Here is a 21,290-nt window from a genome sequence, read left to right on the forward strand (position 1 = left end):
TTAGACTCAGGTTACAACTTCCTTCAAACAGGGGCTTGGGTCATTGATTTTATTGCTTAATGATGAATTGAAAAATGAAATTACCCAAGAATAAAAGTTTTGTCAATACTTCAGATGTTGGCACCTCCCTCTGCTAATGATAGATTAGCCCATAATCTATTACTTGTTTATGAGTATCCTATTACTGTAAAAGAATGCATTATAAGTATTTCTGCTCATTGTTGACTTTCACTGCAAAAAGTGTTATTTGTTTTGCTAGAATTTATGAAAGTTTCTCTTGTGCCATCTGGCAACCTCATTTACATGTTTCACATTGAATATAGAAGCACCATTAAGTATCTGTTTAAGTTTCCTCAACACAATGCTTTATTTTTATTATCAGAAACTGTTTTCCTCCTGGTCACCAGCAGTAAATCCATATTCTTCCCAGCTAAACATCATTTCACATTCCATTTAATCTCAGATGAGTTTCTTCCTATATACTCAGAATACAATTTAGGATGCAGATGTCAGGGATTTTTGCTTTCAAGCACACACACAGCTTCATTCACAGAAATCAAAACCTGACATCACACCTGACAGTTATGAGGTGCCTGTTGCACAAGCAGGATCCACACCACACATTTCAAGAGACAGCAAGAGAAGTTTATTGCATTCACTGCCATCACAGGTTGGCAAAAACAGTCCCTTGACTTGGAACACCACCAGGAATGGCCTGTGTCCTTGTACTAAAAAAACCACCCCACCTTTGTTCTCAACAATCCCACCTGCACTCCTCAAGGACTCCCCATGGTCTATAAAAGGGATAAGCAGGCACTTATCTAAAGGGAACAGGAAAGGACAGCCCTGGAACTTCATTAACACAAGACACTGGGGTAGGAAATTAAAGAGCCAGAAAGAACCATCTGGGTTACCAGTCCCCTGCCATTTAGGGAGCTACTCCAAATGCTTCATCCCTCTGTGACTGAATGCAACCATGTTCTTGAAGTGACAAAATCACCTAATTTAGCATTTGCAGCCAGGCTGTTACCTGCCACCTCTGCTTAAGTCACAACAGATTTAGAGCAAGTTTGGATTTTTTGTGTTTTGGCATTTGGTGGGGGTGTTTGTTTTGTCATGTGTTTACATGTGTTTTATATAAACAGAAAACATAACACTTATCTAGGCTTCACACAATAGAAAAAAGTAATTAGAATATTCCACAGAAATATTAATGGTCACATTACCTAGCTCTGTTAACCAAGTGACTAACACCCAGGAAGGCTCATTCAGAATTTAACATAATATAAAACACCTACATAATTCACACAAAGTAGTGAAACATATATTATTACTTAAGTAAATCCTTCTAAACTGCTGACTATAATTCATTAAGCCAAGAGCCTTGATCTGAGAAGTTAAAACATCCTTAACAATCACCCCCAACGCACCAGTGTCACACAACTCCACCTGCACACAAGGCCCCAGAAACATCCATCACAGCTTTGCAGTTTTATTCCTGTGATATCTTATCACACAACTAAACCTCCCAGCAAACCTTCGGTCACTGCTGCATCCCTGTTGGAGTTTGTTCATTTCAGATTCATCCTGAATGCATTCCCCTATATTCTCCCTACCATTTTTTGTTTTGCCAACCAGCACATTGCCTTCTTCCATGCCAGACTTCACACGTAAGAGCTGTCTCAAATACATGCAGTACTCACTCTACTTCTGTATAACCCTGCAGAACCCAAAAACAAAGCCTGAAAGTGAGGAAACAGCCCAAGTGCCAAGACAAGCCCTCCATGCTGAGCCAGGCATATTCTCAGCTCCCCACAGCCATCTGTCAGTAACTGCACCTGACAAGGCAAGCAAGTGCAAGTACCTGAGGCAACAATCACCTTCCCCTAGCTGTACGTATCCAACAGCTCTAATGCAACGAGGTACAAGTTGTGGTGGTAGCTTCAATGACAGCTGCAAGCTTATGTGTGGCATTTTTCATCTCAACAACCATTTCAGCCATTGAAGGTCCTCTCAGGGCTTACCTGCCACCTAAGACTTTTTTCCCCAGGTGCGCTTCTTTTCCTTGCAGTGCTGGAGTTCAGGATTTCACCAACAAACCCTCCCATTTCAGCATCACCCTGCAGTGATCAAGAAGGGAGATCACTCTCTGCATCAGCTGCACAAATTCTAAACCTCACCATGCACCTGTAAAGGCACAGACCAGCCCAGTTCTGCTGAAGAACAGAACTTCTGGGCACTCAAGGACCTTCTTCAGACAAGGTAAGCGCTAGAAACAGCCCTTAGATCTCTGTGTGTGTCTCATCCACAAAGCACTACACAGGAATGCCTGTAAGCTCTCAGTAAGTATTACTGCATGTGTGCTGCAACACAGGAGACAGGAACTACAAATCTGATTTTATTTCTTAATGCAAAACGCATTCTGTTCTGGACACAGGATGAAATACTTAAATTAACAGCAAAACTCAAAAACAACTTGGAAAAAAGCATAAAAGGGACTTTCATCATAAACTACACTGTGGAGGAAAGCAATTGGCACATTTTTTAAGTGCACAAACTGTAATTGCATGAACTTGAGTGTGAAATATAATGAAGCTGGGGAAAAAAGGACTGAAGACACACATGTGCTGTTTTAAATAAACAGCCTCCAAAATTACTATTTAACTGGTCTTAATAACATCTGAATCTGTAAAGCTTTTACTGACTCAAAAGCAATATCCCCTGGAAGCATGCCTTTATTATTCTATCATCATTTCAAATCATTAATTAAAACTTAGTAGGAACAAGCTGGTGGCCTTACAGAAAATAAACTTAAAATAAAAAAAAAAAAAAAAAAAGCTTTCTACTGTATGCTCTAGTGGTAACTTTTCATCAGAACAGCCCAAACACAATGTCAAGCCCCTCCATGCTAACAACTATTCCACCTGAAAAAGCAGCAAAGATCTCTTGCATTAGTTTCCAGGGGCTACAACGGTTAAACTTGAAAATGCTTTCCTCAAAACTGCACAAACACCTTCAGCTGCCTGACACAGACACCTTTGCCCCCCAAAATAAATATTTTGTCTATAAATACTGAATACTGGAAACCACAGGCAGCCTAAAACAAAGCCCCAGAGATACTGATTACATGGGATCTCTGAGAAAATACTGAGGAAAATAATACAAATGCAGACCACTAGCTAGAAAATCCCCCACAACCCTTTGCATTAGTTAAAGGGTCAGAAGAAAATTCATACAGTAGCAACTAAAACAGACCATTACAGAAAATCACAGTAGGCATCTACAACAGTTAAGAAAATAGATGCTAGACAATTCTAAAGCCTTTCTTCTTCAAAACTGCAATATTTTATCTACATTAATTAATTCAGAAGAGCCTGTACCCAAAGATACTTATGGCTAGAAAATATCTTAAATATATATGAGACAGTAAGTCATAAATTAAAACAGCAAGGATATTATAGCTAAAATAAAGTCTAATTTATTATTCTAGACCCAAAATTTTATTTCTATAAATAAAACTTATTACTCTTTTAGTAATGACTTCACTGCAATACAACTGTAGCCCAGCCACCTAAGTCTATCTAAACCCCAGAACTCCACCACATTACTGACCACTCCCTAGCCAGGGCCCTTATATAAACCCACCCTTAGCACAGTTCTGGAGGCTGCTTCTATAAATTTGGCAATGGCAAACAGCTGCTGTTCCCAAACAGTGGGGAGTGTGAAACGAGGAGTTGCTTCTTCCTGGTAAGTGGGGCTGTTCTGGGACTTTTCTTGGTCTCGGGGGGCTTCTATTTTATGGTTGTTATTGGTTTGGTTTTTTTTTTCAATTTTAGTATTTAATTTAGTAGTTTACATTTACTATAAAACACAGAATGTAGTTACATGTAGGGGAAAGTGGCTTTTAAAGTATCTAATATAATGGGTTGTTTCTCTAAAGGCTATAGGATAGGCTCTAATAGCTCTGTAAAGTTCTCTAATAACAGCAGCTTGTAGATATTAAGAAAGAAAACGCAGTAGCACTGCAAGTACAGTGGGAGTATTAATGACTGCAGCACATTGTGACTCACAGAGCTGTTGCTTACCCTCAAATGAGCTTGTTGAGAGAACAAGAAAGTGATAGTAAAATAGGTGTACAAGAGGACTTTGTTCTCTCTGCCTGGATTTACAGAGAGGATGGAATCCCACAAGTGGTGAGGCTCAGAGGGGATCTGAAGGGACACTCAACCAGGCTCTGTGTCAATGCTTTAATACAAAGCAAGTAGTTAAGGTGTTCAGCAGCTTGGGCTGTACTCTGACGGGTCCTTGTTACAGTTTGATGGTTGAGCTTCTCTTTGTCAAGAACTTCAGCTCATTTTTGACATGAATGTTGCTGCAGGGTCTCATTCTATCTAGGCAGCTGCTAGCTCCCCACTAATGCTGTAACAAAGTTTGTGGCTTCACAGTGCCATCAGTGAGTGGTAATGACTTCATGGGAGGCTTCTGAAACCATGAGGAGAGAAAGGCAACTCAAGCAACAAATCAATTTTGTGCTTCACAGCCATGACCTAACACAGTGATCTTGCAGCTGCCTTTACATGCTGAAAGGGGAGAAAATGCTGTTCTACAGTAACTATAACTCTGAGCAGAAATTAGATGTGTGGCAGGAGCAAACACTCCACAGTAAACGCTTATCCCAGTGTAAAATTAATGGTATGTCTTAAAAGTTAGTAAATAAGCATTAAAAACCTAACAAAAAATGTTTTTGCAGTAGAGCAATGGCAGTAAGTGGCATATACGCTGTTTTATTGTGTACTGCTTTTGTATTAATTGATATTTGGTGAGGAGAGAAGCTAAACCCACCACATATCGACAAAGTAAATCTCATATTTTCCTGGATAAAAACCACAAATATTGATCAGAAAGTAACATAGATCGCTGGTCAAGTGCTTTTCCATGCAGAGCATGTGAAACCAGATCTACAGAATATCAATGTTGTCACATTCAGTAATTTATGCTTACAATTTAACTTCCAGTAAAGTTAATTATCCCTATAGAGGAAATGGACTTACTAGAAAAAACAGTTGTGTTATAATTAAATTAATTGACTTCCTTTGTACAGATGACACAAAACACAAAGATATGCAGTTAAGATGCAAAATTGCATGCGAGTGTACCCTGTGAGCATATCTTCTGCATCCTAAATTTAATACTTAAGATTTGCCTTCAGTTTGTTATTGTGTGACTTCAGTTAAGTATGTAATAAGGCAATTAGGAAATGACAAATTGCAAACATCTTCAAATTCTAAACTAGTTCAAGTTCCAAAAAGAAAGAGCTGCATGTGAACAAAACCAAATATTTTGGTCCTTGAAATCATGAATGAAGCATGGCATGTCTTACAAATCAGGTCTCAGACATAACTATCAGAACCTGATAACTAATTTTTTTCTTTTAATGAAAGCAGGAGTTACCTGATTGAATTATTTTTGTTTTTTTTCTTTAGATATGACACGGTACTGTGCCTAAAAAAAATATTTCTGAGCTATATTTTGTAGTATAAAACTTACTGAACATATTAATTATTGCTTATCCTGACAAGAAGGATTTGGGGATGAGAGACTGGACAGGACCCAGCCATGTGCACTCACAGCCCAGAAAGCCAAGTGTGTCCTGGGCTGCAGCAAAAGCCCTGTGGGCAGCAGGGGAGGGAGGGGATTCTGCCCCTCTGCTCCTCTGGTGAGACCCCACCTGCAGTGCTGCCTCCAGCTCTGGGGTCCCAGCACAGGAAGGACATGGACCTGCTGGAGCAAGTCCAGAGGAGGCCATGAAAATGACCAGAGGGTTGGAACAGTTCTCCTGGGAGGAAAGGCTGAAGACTTTGGGATTGTTCAGCCTAGAGAAAAGAAACCATCTGGGTGACCTTATTGTGGCTTTCCAGTACCTGAAGGGAGCCCACAAGAAACATGGAGAGGGACTTTTCACAAGATCCTGCAGTGACTGGACAGGGTGAATGGCTACAGACTGAAAGACAGCAGGTTTAGATTAGATGTCAGGAAGAATGTCTTCACTGTGAGGGTGGTGAGGCACTGGCAGGTTGCCCAGAGCAGCTGTGGCTGCCCCATCCCTGGAAGAACTTGTCAGGTTGGATGGGGTTCTGAGCAACCTGGTCTAGTGGAAGGTGTCCCTACCCCTGGGAGTTGGAACCAGATGGTCTTTAAGGTCACTTCCAACTCAGGCCATTCTATGATCCTATGATCTACTGTGGTCTTGTGTTCTCTGTACCTTAATAAATCTCCATAAACCCTTGAGGGGTGTTAGATTCCTACAAAAACAGTGGGGCTAAACACTGCACTGGTACAGTGCCCAAGCTGAGATCTGCTGTTACTGTGCAGCTTGAACTCTTAACACTCCTTAGCATTTGATCCTCAGGGCTCCCAACACTTATCTCAATTAATCTCAACAGTTAATGATTAACACTCCTGAAAATCTGCTCCATGCTGTCTTCAAGTACTCAGGAAATTAAACCTTTAAGGACCACCCATGAAAAGTTTGGGTCAAGTGATTTGCCTTGTATCATACAAGCTCTGTGATAAGAGCTGAAATAAGTACAGGCATCCACAGAGGTTTTTCCTCAAGATGAATAATACTCTCACAATCTGCATTCTTGATCTCCTTAACTAAGCCCACTTCTGGAGGGCAAAAAAATCTGATTCAAAGCTTGTTCACCACAGACTTTAATTCTTTATAAGCATCTGGCCTTTAGGAAGAGAAATTGAGATGAGTGTCATCATCATCATACACCCTCCCCTTAAGCAGGCAATTTGTCTGATTAGTTCTTTCAAATAACTTTTTTTCTTTACTGAGAAGCAATGACTCTTCATGATGGAGATTATTGCCTTGGTCTATCAGTTTATGTAGGACTGCTACTAGCCTAAGTGGAAGCAGAGTCTGTGCCAATGACTTTTAAAGTGTTAACAGCAGAGAAATGGTGAAACTCTGATTTTTTTTGTTGTCTATTACAAGCTGAAAGAGTGTGAAATAATATTACACAAACCTGTATTGCCTTCTTTTATTCCTGGTCCTGGGTCCTATAGGAGATTATATGTAGGGAAGAGTCCATCTTTAAAAGCAGTATTTCTTGTAGACTGTGTGCAGTATAGTGAAAGAGAACTAACTGAAATAATGGTTTGCCTTTTTTTTTTCTGAAGAAACTAGTTTGTGACCAGTTCAGTGGACAAACAGGAAGTTATTCAGTCACATGTGCTGAAAATACCAGCTCTACCCACCAAGTACAGAGTCTAGGGAGATAATTTCATCTGCACTGCAGTACACTGATATAACTTTGCTTACTTAGACCATTCCTCTCTAATAAAAACACAGAGAGGTGTTTTTATTACTTTCCCATAATCTAAAAGAACACTCAGATACACCTTCACAAGTGAAGGCAGGACACAAACTCTATTTACATCAATGCAACACTTGATGCTGCATATGAGCTCATTCAACTGTGTTGACAGGAACACTATTTTCTGTCTTTTTACCAGCTAATTCTGGTGCCTCTGACTTCGTGGTGAGACAGGCAGAGCTAAGCCAGCTTGGTTATACACTCCCGTTGTTAATTTTAACTGTTCATCTGCGACTTGGCTCCTGGAGATCAGTCTTAGCTGACTAAGGGAAGTGGATGTCGACGATGCCCGTGTTTAAGTCAGTCTGCTGGGCTCAGTGTCGCACCCTCGAGCTGAGCTCTGTCCTCTGGGTATCAAATCTGAGCTCGGCTCTGTGCTTTGGGTGTCATCCCTGGGCTCAGCCCTGTCCTTGGGGTCGCACCCCCGGGCTCAGCCCACTCCGTAGGATCACATCCGTGGGCTCAGCGCTATCCCTGTGGTCGCACCCCCGGGCTCAGCGCTGTCCTTTTGGAGAGACCCGAACCTCCGGCACTCCCTCAGCAGCAGCGCGGGCCGAGGTCGCCGTCTGGCGGCCCCACAGCGGCAGTGCCGGCGCGGGGCTCTCCCCCGTGCCAGTACCCAGCATGGCGCCCGCCCCTCACAGCCGCCGCTACGAGGCCGCTGCCCTGCCTCAACAGGGCGGCCTCACGTGGCGGGGATTCGGGCACGGCTCCGCTCGGCCCAGCGCCGCTCCCGGCCCCACAGCGCCGTGCCGGGCGGGCCGGGCCGCGCTGCCGCCCCCGTGTGGGCAGAGGAGCCGCTGCAGGCCCGGGCCCGGGCGCCCCGCCGGTCTCCGGGGATGGGGCTCCCTCCGGAGCGCCGGGCGGGAACAGCGTGGCTCCCGCGATGGGCCCTCGCCCGGGGGAGCCGCCTGTCCCACTGCTCGGCGTGCCCGGGGCGCCTCTTCCATAAGCTTTGTCTCATACCGCTAAAATCCACAGCTTTTTGATCTCCCGGAGCTCTGCTGCAACCTCGCCTCCTCCAGTATCACCTTAGTCTCTTTATTCATGCTCGGTTTTCCTCTACACACTGCCTAAGATGTTTCTTGGCTGAAGTGATCCTTCGCCTCCTTAAAACCTGCAATCCAATCCCTGACAGGCAATCTTCTACCCCTAAAATAGGCTCTCTGCATCCCAGGGCATTCCTGGGGCGCAGGTGCCCTGGGAAGGCTTGTGCCCACAGCTTTGCTCTTCCATGCAGCAGCACGGCTCATCTGTGTCAGAGTCGGCAAAACACACGGATGCAGGAGCTGAACACTGCCAAACTGCTCACATCTGACAAAATCTAGGGTGCAGGGCTGCTTGCTTGTCTGAAGGATATTCCTGGCCATTGCAATGCTTTCAGCTTACTCCTTTGGGTGCAGAGCAATGGGTGTTTCTGCAGTGCTCCACTGTGATAAGACCTTAATCAGCCCATTTCATGGAGCCGTTCAAGGAGTTGTGCTGAAGCTGTTAGCAGTAGTGTGGAGCACGATCAACTGAGGGCTGAGTTTGTGGCTGAGGCTTCTGCCTAAATTGGCAGTTGCTATGTCACTGCAGAATGCCATCACCTCCCTGTAAACCTCAGGTCCTTTGCAAATGGCAGAAGATCAGAGGGGTCCCCTGAGATCACAGGCAACGACGGATCAACTCAGTGATGCAGGAAAGTCTGAGTGCCCATCGTGCATCCTGGCTCGCCAGGAGCTGAGACCTGGAGCAGAGGGTGGGGGGACACAGCTGTGCTGTGCCACGGGAAGGGAGGGGGAAGATGGAAGGCATCAGCCTTCAGGTGCCATCAGGCCTGACTGGAGCCTCCTTTCATCTGCTGCTTAGCAAACTTCAGATGCAGTGGTTCGGAAGGATTTCTCTCGGCTCTAGGCAAGAAAAGCACTTTTATACTTCTGTGCTTCTGCCTTCAAAGCATGCCCCGGTGTGTCCGCCGCGCCAGGCGTAATGACCTGAGCTGTGTCTGTTCGGGCCTCCTCTGCCGGGAAGGGAAAAGTCCCCTTTTGTCCGGGGGGCTCCCACAGCCCCTCGCTCAAAAGCGCGGCGATGCACGAAGCTCTGCCTCCATCTCCTGGGAGCTCTCCCTGGAGTCTCCGTCTGCCTGGACGTGGGCTGCCTGCAAACTCCTTTGCGCTGCGACGCGTGACGGCCCCGGGGCCCCTTCCCCCTCTCCCCGCGGCTGCATCGGGGCCGGCGGGGCCCGCCCTGACCCCGGCCCGGCCCCCCGCTCCTCTCCGCTCCGCTCGCAGTCTGCCCGCCTCTGCCGGCCTGTGCGGACCTGCCGGGCCGCCCCGCCGGGCCAGGGGCACACCCAGCAGGGTGTGAGCGCAGCGGGAGCCGAGTGCTGGCACGCATGGGCCCGGGGAGAGGCAGCCCCGCGCTCACCTGGCCCAGTCGCGGGAGCCCGACAGCCGCGGGGAGCAGGTATTTGGTCCCGGGGTGGCTGCCCCGGCCGTGGGGATGCTGTCCTGTGCCGCCAGAGCTGGCAGGGCGGCATGGGGAGGGGGTGATCATCCCGGCTCTGCGGGAAGCTGAGGGGGGAAGGACGGGGGTTGCCCGTGTTGTTCCCACGCTCTGGAGAGCAGGAACGGGGAGCCCAGGACTGGCTGCCCGGGCATGAGACCGAGAGTGGGGGATCTGGGCCTGCCTGTGCTGCTCTTGCTGTTTTGGGGTCACGCTGTGCCCCATGCCGAGCCCATGTTCTGTCTCCGTCCTACGAGGAACGGGAACAACGGGGTTAGGCACCAGCTCCTGCTGATCTGCCCGGTGGCACACAGCCTGGGCTGGCTCAGCTCGGCTCCTCCACAACACGGTCCTCTTGATCTGCATATGGCCACCTGATTGTCCTGTGCGAGGCCCCCTGGGGCACAGGGGTCCTTGTGAGGCTGCCAGCACACGCTGCCGTGTCGGGTGACTGTGGCCATGGGTTTGTCACCCCTTCAGACTCCCTGTGCCTCGCACACTAGGGCTGTGAGTGTGCTGTGGGGGTTGTTTGGTGGGAGCTAAAGGAGGGGTCTTTCCAACCATGATGGACCCCTAGCATCCACTCTGCTGCTCTCCCGCTGGAGCAGAAGCTGAGCAGGGTCTGGTGCGTGCCTATCCCTGCTCTGTCTGGGATGTGTGCTCTGCACAGGGGTGTTGTGCCACAACCGCTGATGCTACTGCTGCAATCTGAGCTGGAGAACGGGGTGGCATTTCCCCTCCAAACCCTCCAGACTGCACCGTTGGGGCAGATTTGTGATCAGTCCTGTGCCACTCTGCCAAGCTCCAGTCTTGGCAGCAACTGGCCTTTGGAGCAGCTGAGTGCTGAATTGCAGCTGGTGCCCACAGCCACTCCTCCTTACTGTGTACCCTGTGTGGGAGCCTGCCAGGAGCTGCTGACACCAGTGCTCTGCCCATGTGAGCAGTGACAGGGGACAGGGTGACTCCAAGTGAAGGCTGCCTGAGCCACTGGTGCCTGGTGGAAGTGGTGACCATGGTTCTGGTGACAGCAGGGGCATGAGCCTGCAGGCAGAGCCCCTGGGCATCAGGAAGGAAAATATCTGGACCCATGGCTTCCTGTACTTGTGTTAAGACCGACTCCTTCAGTGCCATCACTGAGTGAGTCACAGCTGCTGGTGTGGTGCCTACATGGTGGAGGGGGCAGCGGATGTGGGGCTCTGTTTCGCTGTTCATCATCTGTGCCTTGGCTGGCTGGACCTGCTGATAGCAGCCCCTGGACATCCCCCAGCCTGCAGAAGCTGCCTGGCCAGGGATGGGGTCCTGCTCTCAGGGTGGCACCTGCCTGTACGTGACCCTGTGCTCTGTGTGGGTGCTGGGGAGGACTCTGCACCCTGGAGACCCCCTTAGTGGTTGTATTTAGGAGCAAGGTGACAGGTTGGGATTACAGGGCGAGACCAGGCTGACCTTGGCCACAGCCAGGGCATGGCAGAGCTGCTCTGCTCTGGCTGGCTGGGCCAGGGAGGACCTGGACTAGCTCTGCTCCCTCTCTCCACGGCCCAGGTTGGAATGGGACACAGCTCTAGGAGGCACACCATTGCCTCCAACATTGGAAAGGATGTAGCTGGTAGGATGTGGTCAGCTGGCTCTCATACCTGCCTCAGTGAAATTAGAGCCAGGCATAATCTGCAGGGTAATAGTGTTGCATAGTGTGCCTGGCCTGTTGGGGAGGGTGGGGTGAGGAGGAGGAGCAGCTCCGCAGCACGACAAGCAATAATAAAGATGGGATTTCTCTGGATGATTGAGGAAGACCTTGTTTTGGGCTCCCTGCTTCTTCCAGCCAAACACCAAGAATCTGGGGATCACAGCAAAACATCCTGGCTCTCTCTCCCCTTGCCAGTGCTTGAGGAACTCAGAGGTGGTCCTGCCCCCAGCCTGGATCTCAGTGACTGTAGAAATGGGTTCCCTCACAAGCACTTGGACCAAAGCCATCCAGTGCCTGCTCAGCTGCAGCTCCTCCAGCCACACTTGGGATTCCTTGGTGTGCAGTTTGAGCTAAGGGGCTGCCAGGATGGTACTGCATCAGCAAGGACCTGGACTCAGAGTTCAGAACGGGAACTTCCCAGGCTGTTTCATGTACCCCCAGCTGCAAGCAGGAGCCCCAGACGGTGGCATGGCGCTGGACAGTCCTTGCAGGTGTGAAGCCTGAGTGCAGTGTTGCTGTCAAGCTGACTGTCAGGGCTGCTTGCCCCTGGAGCCTGCACAGTGGTCCTGGCTCCCTGGCAGAATGCTGAACCCTGGGCTGGGGAGCAGGCCCTGTTCCCTGCCAGCTCCAGGCTTGCTGCAGCTTGTTGGCTAAAGGGTCCCAGCACAGCCTGCTGAACAGGTTGGGCTGCACCCAGTGCTGCCTCTTCCCCTGGCACCATGCCTTGCCTGGGGACACAACCAGCAGCCCCACGGTGTCCCAGCACTCTGGGCCACCTGCCAGGGTACCTGGACACAAAATGCTACGGTGCTCCATCCCCTCGGGGTGGGGTGGTATGTTGGGCAGCCTGTGCCAACACACTGTGTATCCTCCGCAGGACACCTGACCTTTGCTCACTCTGGGACAGTCTGCTGCTATGGCAGACCCCCCTGGCTGCTGCTCTGCCTGTGCCACCTGCCTGCTCTGCCCCTACAGCTGCCAGTGGATCACTGCCAAGAAGGAGAAGAGGAAGGGCCTGAGAACCACTAAGGTGATACCTGAGTGATGCTGAGCCCCTTTTTGGGAGTCTTAGAGCAGTGGCTGGGATGGAGTAGGGCTCTGGGCTGGGATGCTCAGCCCAGACAGTGATCTGCTGACCTCTTGCTGCTCCTGCTACCCAGGGCTGAGCCCCAGGAAAGCTGGGGTGCACCCTCACTGTCCAGGAACTGCTCTAGCCTGGAGAGGTGAGAGTGTGAGCTGTGCTCCTCCTGGGTGACAGAAAGGGTAGAGCAGCATTAGTGTGCATCTGCAGCTCTTGCACGTGCCTGGAGCAGAGCAGAGCCCTAGGGCTGAGGTGGCAGCAGGTCCTGGGGCACCTGGCCAGGCACGTGGGAGACACAGTTCCTGGGCTGGGTGTGGCCCCACCAGGAGGGTGTCCCCAGCAATTTGTAACCTGGGAGTGGTGAGGCCCTGGGATTTTCTGAGGTCTCCGACTCCCATGGGAGTGGCCCTGCTGCTGCTTGTCCTGTCTTGCCTGGAATGTACAAATAAGTCTGGGTTGCTAGGTGTCCTCTGGCACCTGTGGCACCCCTCACGTCCCCCACATACGTGGGACTAGTGCCTGGGGACAATGTAGCTGGACCCAGTCTGCAGACTCACCACTACAATGGCAGTTCTGAGGCCATGCACCCCTCTTTGCCCAGCCCACGGATCATCCAGCTAGAAGGGAATGAGACCTGGCTCCCTGCCCCTTCTTCTGTCCAAAGTCCCAGCCTGTTCCCATGGAGTGCTGCATGGCAAAGGAGGCAGTCTTGCCACAGGGGCTATCCTCCCCAGGCTGGCCTAGGCAGATTTTTAGTTTGTTGTAGGACATGCTGATCCATCTTTCTGTAGCAAGGGTCAGACAAAAGAGCCAGCCAGGGTAGATCTGGCCCTTCTCCATGGGGCAGCTCAGTGCCTGGACCCCTGGGCCAGTACCTGCTGTGACCCCTGCTGCTGGCTGGGTGATACCCAGGGGTCTCAGAAGCCTGGCTGGGGGCTAGGTGCCTTGAGGGTATGTGTATAACTCTCATCTCTGGCTTTCAGTATGACTGCAGCTGGTTCATTTTCCTCTTCTGCGTCTTCCTCTTCACATTGGTGTGGCTCTACTTCGCTATCATCATCCTCAATGATTTCCACAACTTCAATGAGTGAGTAGGATCCCATATCCATTGTTCCCCACATCACCCCTGCCCCTCTGACCCTCCCCTTTGCTGGCAGGTTCATCTTCAGGCAGAGGAAGCTGTGGCTAGACTGGTCCCTGGTCCTGCTCATAGCTACGGCTGTGCTGATCAGCTACTCGTCTGTGCTGCTGGTGAGCCCTCCTGATCCTGCTGGGCTGGGGGGGAATGGATCTGTGCTGAGCACAGGCTGCCCTGTGCTGGGAGGAGCTGGGTCAGCCTGAGCACAGCCAGAGGCCCTGCCTGTGATGGGAGGCCAAGCTTCTGTGGCTGAGTCCTGTGCCCTATGAGGGTGGGGTGTGGGGTATAGCCCAGCTCTGACAGCTCCTTGCTCTTGCAGGTCCTGGCTTTGTGCTTGCAGCTCTGTGGCCAGCCCTTGAAGCTTCACTGGGTGCACAAGGTGAGAGACTAGGGGTGTGGGGAGGTGGTGCCTGCCCTGGCTGCCCTTGCACCTTCAGAAGCTGGGACCAACCTAGTGGGGCTGTATATGGCTGCTGTGTCCCCACTGAGTGGCTGTGTGTGGCCGCTGAGCTGGGCTGCAGCTCGCAGTTCCTCAGCCACGTGTCTTTGGGATGGGAACATTCCCAGTGCTCAAAGCATCGAGTGCAGAGCTCAGCTGCAAACCCAGATGGGGAAAGTGGGGTATCAGGGCTTGCAGGGGTTCATAAGGAAGGGATGAGGAGGACTCTGCCTGGCCTGCAAGGTGCTGTGTGCTCCCCTAACTGCCCTGTGCATGCCCCACAGGTCCTGCTGATCCTTACTGCCCTGGTGGTGGCTGCAGCCTTCACAGGGCTGGGAGTAAAGTGGGCGGAGGAGTGGAAAAGTGCGCGTATCTCCCTGCAGGTGAGTCACCTCCATGGCAGGGTCTCCCCCGCTGTACCCAGTGCCCAGCCTGTGGGGTTGAGCTGAAGAGTGCTCAGTGAAGCCCCCAGCACAGCTGTGTGCACTGGGGGTTAATTCCCAGTTAATTCCCTTGACTTCTGCTGCCTTGCCAGGTAAGGTGCTCCTTCTGCCCCTGGAGCAGCTGTCAGACTGATGAATGGTGGCTGGACTAGAGCAGGGGGTCTGTTCTGTCCCCCAGGAGCCTGTTCCTCCCTCCCTGGCACTGTGTATCTTCCAGCAGTACTGGCTGCAGGGGCAGATCCCTGGCATTGGAGCCATGTGTATTTTGGGGACAGACTGGTGCTGGCTGACACCCTGTGTTTTTTTGCCTGTCCAGGCAACAGGTCCTTTTCTGCACATTGGAACTGTGGGGGGAATGACGCTCCTTGCCTGGCCCCTGGCCAGCTTCATCTACCGCACCCGCAGTGCAGGTAATCCCCCTCCAAGGTCTCCACTTGTCCCCTTGGCTGGTGCCTGCTTCCTTCCACCCAGCTGAGCAGCACTCTTGGCAGTGTGGTGCTCAGGGAGCACCAGTGCAGTGGAACAGGTCCCCAGTGGGGTAGTAATGCCTGCTCTTGGTTGCTTCTCACAAACAGCCCTTGTTGCAGCTTCAGCCCTCCCTGCTTTGCAGCTGAAGGAGGGCTGCAGGTGGCAGTGCTGCCAGAAGTTCTGAGCTGGGCAAGGGCATGTGGTGGGCCAAGAATAAATCCACAGTGTTCCCGAGGCTGTGGATGCAATGTTTGACCTAGGGCAATGACAGGTTAATGCCAGGTGAAGCAGCCTTGGCTTATTCCTAGTGACCTGCAAAATGCTTCCTCTGCACCTCATCCCCTTCAGCTTCTGCCTATGCCTGCAGGTCTCAGGGTGTTTCTGCTGCTCGTGTACTGTGCAGCGATGATTGCATTATACCTGGCTCCCCTGGGAATCACCTCCCCTTGCATCATGGAGGAGAACCAGCTTCCCCCCAAGCCAGCCCTAGTTGGCCATCGAGGAGCACCCATGGTGAGTGACCAGCACCCTGGCAGTGGTCAGGGTGGATGGGGCAGGCTGCTCCACTAGGAAAAGCCAGGCTGTGCCTGGGGCACAGATCCTTGTGGTCACAGGCCTGGGTGAGCTCTGGCCAGCCTAGAACATGGTATCCCCACTGCAGCCAGGGCAGCTCTGGCCTGGAGGATGGGTGAGCACAGGGTAAGGAGGGGATGCAGCAGCTGCAATACAGAGCTGCTTCCTGAGCAGCAGGAGCATGCAACTCTGAGCAGAAAGCCTGGCTGTGTAGAGTGGGCTGGGGAGCAGGGGCAAGGCAGGCCCTGGTTGTCTATCCCCAGTCCTTTTCCATCCCTCACCATGCCCAGGTCACCCCAGTCTCATTATGGTTGCCCTAGAGCCCAGCCAAGCTGCTGGGTGCATCCAGGCAGGATGAATGCCTGCCTCTTGCCCCATCCTGCCCGTGCTCTCTGCACTAACATCATTCCTTTTTCCAGCTGGCCCCTGAGAACACCCTCATGTCACTCCACAAGGCGGTGGAATGCGATGTGCAAGTCTTTGAGACAGACGTCATGGTGAGGTAAAGGAGCTCAGAGGGAGGAAGGGGTCTGTGTATCCTGGGATGTCACCTCCCACAGGGGGCATTCTGGAAGATACCTGGAGAACTGATAATAGCCTGCATTTGGAGGCAGCCTGTTCAAAGGGCTCTGCCACTCCCACCCTCCCAGTGTGGGACTGGCTCCAGCTTGGTGTCCCAATGATCTGGGGGAGGTACTGAGTTTCTGTCCTCCTCATACAGATTGCCTTCCAGGGAGGGAGGCGACATCAGGGGAGGAAAACAGACCCTGGCTCCAGTTCATCACATGTAATCCTGTTACTGGGACAGCTCTCAGAGTGCAAGGAACTGCTTGGTTGCTGGCTTGGTCTCTAGGTGTAAAGGGCCAAGAATCAGGGTGGAGGTTACTTTAGCAGGTGGCTGGGAGGGGGTAGAAATGCCAGGGCAGGGGTAGGAGACATACAGCTTACTACACATGACTTTCTTCTGTGCTCCTTTGCCAGTGCTGATGGGGTCCCATTCCTCATGCATGATGAGGAACTCACCAGGACCACCAACGTGCAGGCTGTGTTCCCTGAGAGGGCTGCCCTGAACAGCACTGCCTTCAACTGGACAGACCTCCAGCAGCTGGATGCTGGCAGCTGGTTTCTAGAGGTCAGGAATATCCTTAGGGTGGCTGGTGAGGAATGGGTTCATTTTTGGTGAAGCATTAGCCCTGCCCTGGGGCTCCAGAACTTTTCCTCTGGAGCACTGGTCCTAGCAGACACCTGGACAGGGTGCAGAGGGCTGCACAAATCCCTTGGGTGCAGTTATGCCCCAAGCTGGGGTTTGTTCTGACTCCTCAGCTGAGTCATGGAGGAGGCTGCTTTGAGAGGGGATGTCTCCTGTTTGCTCTGAGCTGCACAGCCTGCCTGGGCTTGAAGGCAGCTGTGGCCAGGCTCTTCCCAAAAGGTGACTAAGTACTGCTGAGCAGCTTTGAATGCCCACAGGTGTTGAGGCTGCTTGAATTCTGTTGTTAGTGGGGAGAAGGGTAGAGGTGCCCATGGATGTACATAGGGAGGTTCCCTGTGCCTGTTTGCTCTGGAGAGCACATGGAGAGGCCGGTGCAGGAAACTGAGGGTCAGAGACAGGCACCAGTTTGGGATGTGGAAGCTTACAGGTGGTGTGCCTGTGATGACTGCCCCTCTCTCACCCTTGCAGCGGAGACCATTTCCCACTGTGCAGAGTCTTTCCCCTGGTGATCGCAAGGAGGCAGCTAAACAGAGGATCCCGTCCCTGGGACAGGCTCTAGAGGCAGCCAAGCAGAGCAACATCTCCATCATGTTTGACCTTCGGCCTGAGAACCACAGTGACTACCAGAACTTTGTCAACGTCACCCTGGGAGTGATTCTACAGTCAGGCATCCCACTGCAGCAGGTGAGCTGGTCACCGCCCCACCCCTGCCAGGTCCTGCTGTCACACCCCTGCTGTGGTGGGAGGTGCCCTGCCAGCCACACTGACACCCCATACACCAAGTGATCCCTGCTGGGCAGCCCTGCCCACGTGTGGGGTTCTCTAGCTAGAAGTTGCCAGTAATTAGGATTTAATGCCTACAGCTTCAGACCCCTCCAAATACTTCAGACCCCTCCAAATACTTCGCTTTCCCAGCACTGGCCACCCTGGTGTGTGTGTAAACAATGACTCAGTCTAGGGAGGAGACCAACATGGCCAGCATGAGCAGGAGTACAATACTGTGGCTTCCACTTCCCCACACTCCACCACACCTCTCCCTGCAGCTCTTGGACTCCTGCTCACCCTCCTGTGTTCCCTTTATGCTTCATACAACCCCTGCAGCACAGGATATGTGCTGCCCTCAGGGGACAAAGCAGCACTCAAATCACCTTTCTTGGCCTTATGGGAATGCAGAGCAGGAGGGGACATAGAAAAAAGGCTTCTACTGTAGTGCTGATCCAAGGTGCATTCTTGCTGCAGAGTTTGGGATGAATGGATTCACTTGAGCCATTCAAGGACCCTGAAAGGACTTAACTCTTGCAGATTTCCTAGGCTAGAACTGGTTTCTCCCTTCAGCAGGACCTGTGCTTATTTCTTGGCTGGGGCAAGCTCTTAGGGGACTGTCCTGGCTGAGATCCTCATGGAAGAGCTGAGTGTGGAGATGGGGGGCAGGAAGCAGCTGTTTAAGCAGGCCGTGTGGACCTGGATGTGCAAGGGAATATTGGAAAGAGAGCAAACTTTTTGGAGCACCTCTCCTCTGCATGTGCTCTCTGGCTCTTGTCTAGGTCCTCTGGCTTCCAGATGGGTTCAGGGAAGATGTAAAACAGCAGGCCCCAGGTGTCCAGCACGTCTATGGCCGGAAGAGACTCGAGAACGAGAAGGAGCCAGAGCTGCACGTCAATCTGCCCTACCAGGACATGAGCTCTGAGGAGATCAGGTGAGAACTCTTTGTCCAAGTACCTGGGAGTTGTGGGGGTCTGGGGACTGTCCCAGGGGCCAGCAGAGGTGAGGGTGCTGAGTACTGGTGTGCTTCCAGGAAGAGCTGGGTGTGTGCCTTGTGAACAAGTGTCCCTATCAGGAAGGGCTGGAGCAGAGGATGGAGCTGGCTGCAGTCCTCTGCCCTGCCAGCAAATCTGCCCTCAGTCTGGATCTCCAGACAGTCACTCCATGAGGCTGCAAATGCTGGATCATATCCCAAATACACAGCCTCTTCTGGCTGTGCAGAGTGTGGTGGCACCCTGCTGGCTGCTCTGACCACGGCTGTCCCCACGCAGGCAGTACCGCCAGGACAACATCTCGGTCAACTTGTATGTGGTGAACCAGCCCTGGCTCTTCTCAGTCCTGTGGTGCTCAGGGGTGAGCTCTGTCACCACCAACGCCTGCCAGGTGCTGAAGGAAATGAAACACCCCATCTGGCTGCTTGTAAGTGACCCCTTGTCCTTCACCCTGCCCCACAGCCCCGTGTCCCAGGCATTTGTGGGTCCCTTTCTGCAGGAGCCCTGTGCAGCTGCCTGGTGGGTGACTTCTGCTTGCTGCTGTACTGGCATGGGATCATGTGACCCTTCAGAAGGGGTTGGTGGCACAGCACACCACCCCTAGCTGGTGTTCAATGGCTTGTCTTGTTGCCTTGCAGCCCAGCAGCACATACTTCATGATCTGGATCGTTGTAGACTGCGTTTCCTTCCTTATCATCATCTGGGCCTTCGTCTTGATGAAGTATGTTTGATCTCTTTCCCCCTCCTGAGGCAGGCCTGTTGGGGGAGGTTGTAGTGTGCCCTGGGTGGCTGGTGCAGACCCAAACCTGCTGCCATCCCTCTTTGGATTCAGGTCCTAGAGGTGTCCTCTCCTGTCTAGCTAAGTAAGACAGAAGTGTGTGGAGGCAACTTTCATCTCCAAGCTGCAGCTGAAAGTCTGCTCTGACCCTGCCTCAAGCTGCTGGATGCCTTAGTTCACACTTCCTAACCCACTCTGTACCCCAGGGTCTGGTGGGCTGAGGCTGGGGGATCCTGGTCCTGCTCCTTTTTACCAGTGCTGCAGGCACTGAGAGCAGTTCCTTCTGGGACTGCGGGGCCCCACAGCTTCCAGCTGGCAGCTCAGGGGAGGGAATGGTGAGACCAGACTTGCATGCTAACATCGACCCTATTCCATCTCCTAGGAAATGTTCCCACAGAAGACGGCCGGCGGGTGAGTGCGCATGGAACGGGAGCTCCCCTCCCCTGGAGCCAGGCTCTGCCTGTGGGACTCTCCCTGACAGGCAGGCAGCTTTCTCCAGCCAAACGTGACTGAGTGGTTTGGGATGGCTGGGGGAGGGAAGGGAATCCCAGCCCAGGGAGTTCCTCCTGTCCTGCCCTTAACAAGCAGCCCTGTGGGACAGCACTAGGGAATCCCACATTCCCCAAATATCCTTAAACCTGCTTTTCAGGCTACTCCGCCTGTCGCTGCGGGATTCTGGCTGCCCACAATGACTGTTTTTTCTCTGTCTCCTCAGAGTCTGAGACGGATGTGCTGCTCACAAAGATCAACAGCTTGATGCAGGAGTGATCCCTCTTGCTTGTCAGCCGTGGGGAGAGGCAGCCAGAGCCCTGTACAGCAGGGAGCACTCCTCAGGCCAGCTTCGAGGCTCCTTTCCTTTTCAGACTCCTTCCTGAGCCTCCCTTCTACCGTGGCCTTCCTGGCTCCTTTCATGGTGCTCAGCTGCCCTCAGCTGAAAAGACTTGGAACTGAGTTGTCATTTCCCACTGGTAGCGGGGAACTAAAGCTTTGCAGGGGTGGCCTAGGGGCAGAATACTTACCCAGCAGTGCTGGAGCTGAGACCTCTCCCTTGGGGTTTGGACAGGAGCAGGGATTTGGGTTGCTCTTTGGTGCAGGGGAAGGGCTGTCTGTGCCTGTTGTCAGCACCTCTGCAGCCCGTGATGGGACACCTGGTTTAAGGGCTGTTCCCTTGGGGGCTGCCCTGTCCCGCGGCTTGAGGAATAGGGAGCGGGGTGTGGAGTGGCTTTTCACACAACAAAGGGGAAGCCGAGCTCTTCACCGTGCCATCCTGGACAGAAATCCTGTCCCTGCTGCTGCTGGCTTCATGTTCATGGGACAGGGTCCTGGCACTCCAAGCAGCAGTTAATGCCTGTTGCTCAGGAGACAAGGCTGGGGGTGGTGGGTGTCAGGGGCTGGCAAGACCGCGCTCACGCTCCTGCTGCTGCTGCAGGGCAGCAGAGGGAGCGGTGGGACTCGGCATCGGTCACGTTGCAGCAGGGCCTTGAACAGGGAGAGGGGTATCGGGTCAGTCTGACTTGTTGCTGTCTATTTATGTCAATAAAGCAGAGGAGCGGCAGACAGAGCCCGCAGGGGTGCGGCGGGCACGCCTGTGTCCTCCCTTCCGCACCTTTCCCGGCCGGCGGCGCTGCCGGCCCGGAGAAGGAGCCGGCGCAGCCCGGACGGTACCGGCCCGGGGCGGGCTCGTTCCGCGGCGCCTCCGTGCCACCTACTGACGGCGCGGGGAACCGGGCCCTCCTCTGCGGGCAGGGAGGGGAGGCCGAGCCGGGCGCGGCACCCCGGGCGCAGGCCGAGGCTCCCCGCAGCCCGCCGGGCTCCGAGCGGCGGTGGCGGGGCGCTCCCGGAGGCGGTGCCGG

General features: G+C 52.5%; 1 protein-coding gene across 3 annotated transcripts; it reads left to right on the top strand.

The window, feature by feature from the left end:
• The first annotated feature begins 3,673 nt into the window (after nt 1–3,673).
• On the top strand, nt 3,674–20,992 carry GDPD2 (glycerophosphodiester phosphodiesterase domain containing 2). 3 transcript variants are annotated; one of them, XM_014256414.2, is made up of 16 exons: nt 3,674–3,747; nt 12,431–12,583; nt 13,618–13,721; nt 13,792–13,885; nt 14,092–14,151; nt 14,496–14,594; nt 14,971–15,064; nt 15,490–15,635; nt 16,115–16,197; nt 16,677–16,827; nt 17,374–17,589; nt 18,450–18,601; nt 18,939–19,086; nt 19,298–19,380; nt 19,820–19,848; nt 20,153–20,992. In XM_014256414.2, exons 2-16 carry the CDS (start codon nt 12,470–12,472, stop codon nt 20,203–20,205), a joined length of 1,626 nt encoding a protein of 541 aa, XP_014111889.1. In that variant the 5' UTR covers nt 3,674–3,747; nt 12,431–12,469; the 3' UTR covers nt 20,206–20,992. The 3 variants fall into 3 exon arrangements, with proteins under 3 accessions (XP_014111889.1, XP_087918734.1, XP_087918735.1); XM_088062608.1 differs by lacking the exon at nt 20,153–20,992 and having other exon boundaries at nt 19,820–19,946; XM_088062609.1 differs by lacking the exons at nt 3,674–3,747; nt 20,153–20,992 and adding an exon at nt 9,649–9,833 and having other exon boundaries at nt 19,820–19,946.
• The last annotated feature ends 298 nt before the right edge of the window (nt 20,993–21,290 follow it).

Source organism: Pseudopodoces humilis, chromosome 15 (genome assembly GCF_049639895.1).
Source record: "Pseudopodoces humilis isolate 2021_Gansu_Grassland_sample_001 chromosome 15, ASM4963989v1, whole genome shotgun sequence".
NCBI lineage: Eukaryota > Metazoa > Chordata > Aves > Passeriformes > Paridae > Pseudopodoces > Pseudopodoces humilis.

What these genes read in the sequence shown, in the direction of transcription:
- GDPD2 (XM_088062608.1), top strand. Translation starts at nt 12,470, where the DNA reads ATGGCAGACCCCCCTGGCTGCTGCTCTGCCTGTGCCACCTGCCTGCTC. An exon ending in GTGCGCGTATCTCCCTGCAG is followed by an intron (nt 14,595 to 14,970) that starts GTGAGTCACCTC and finishes TTGCCTGTCCAG; the next exon opens with GCAACAGGTCCTTTTCTGCA. An exon ending in CTGGCAGCTGGTTTCTAGAG is followed by an intron (nt 16,828 to 17,373) that starts GTCAGGAATATC and finishes TCACCCTTGCAG; the next exon opens with CGGAGACCATTTCCCACTGT.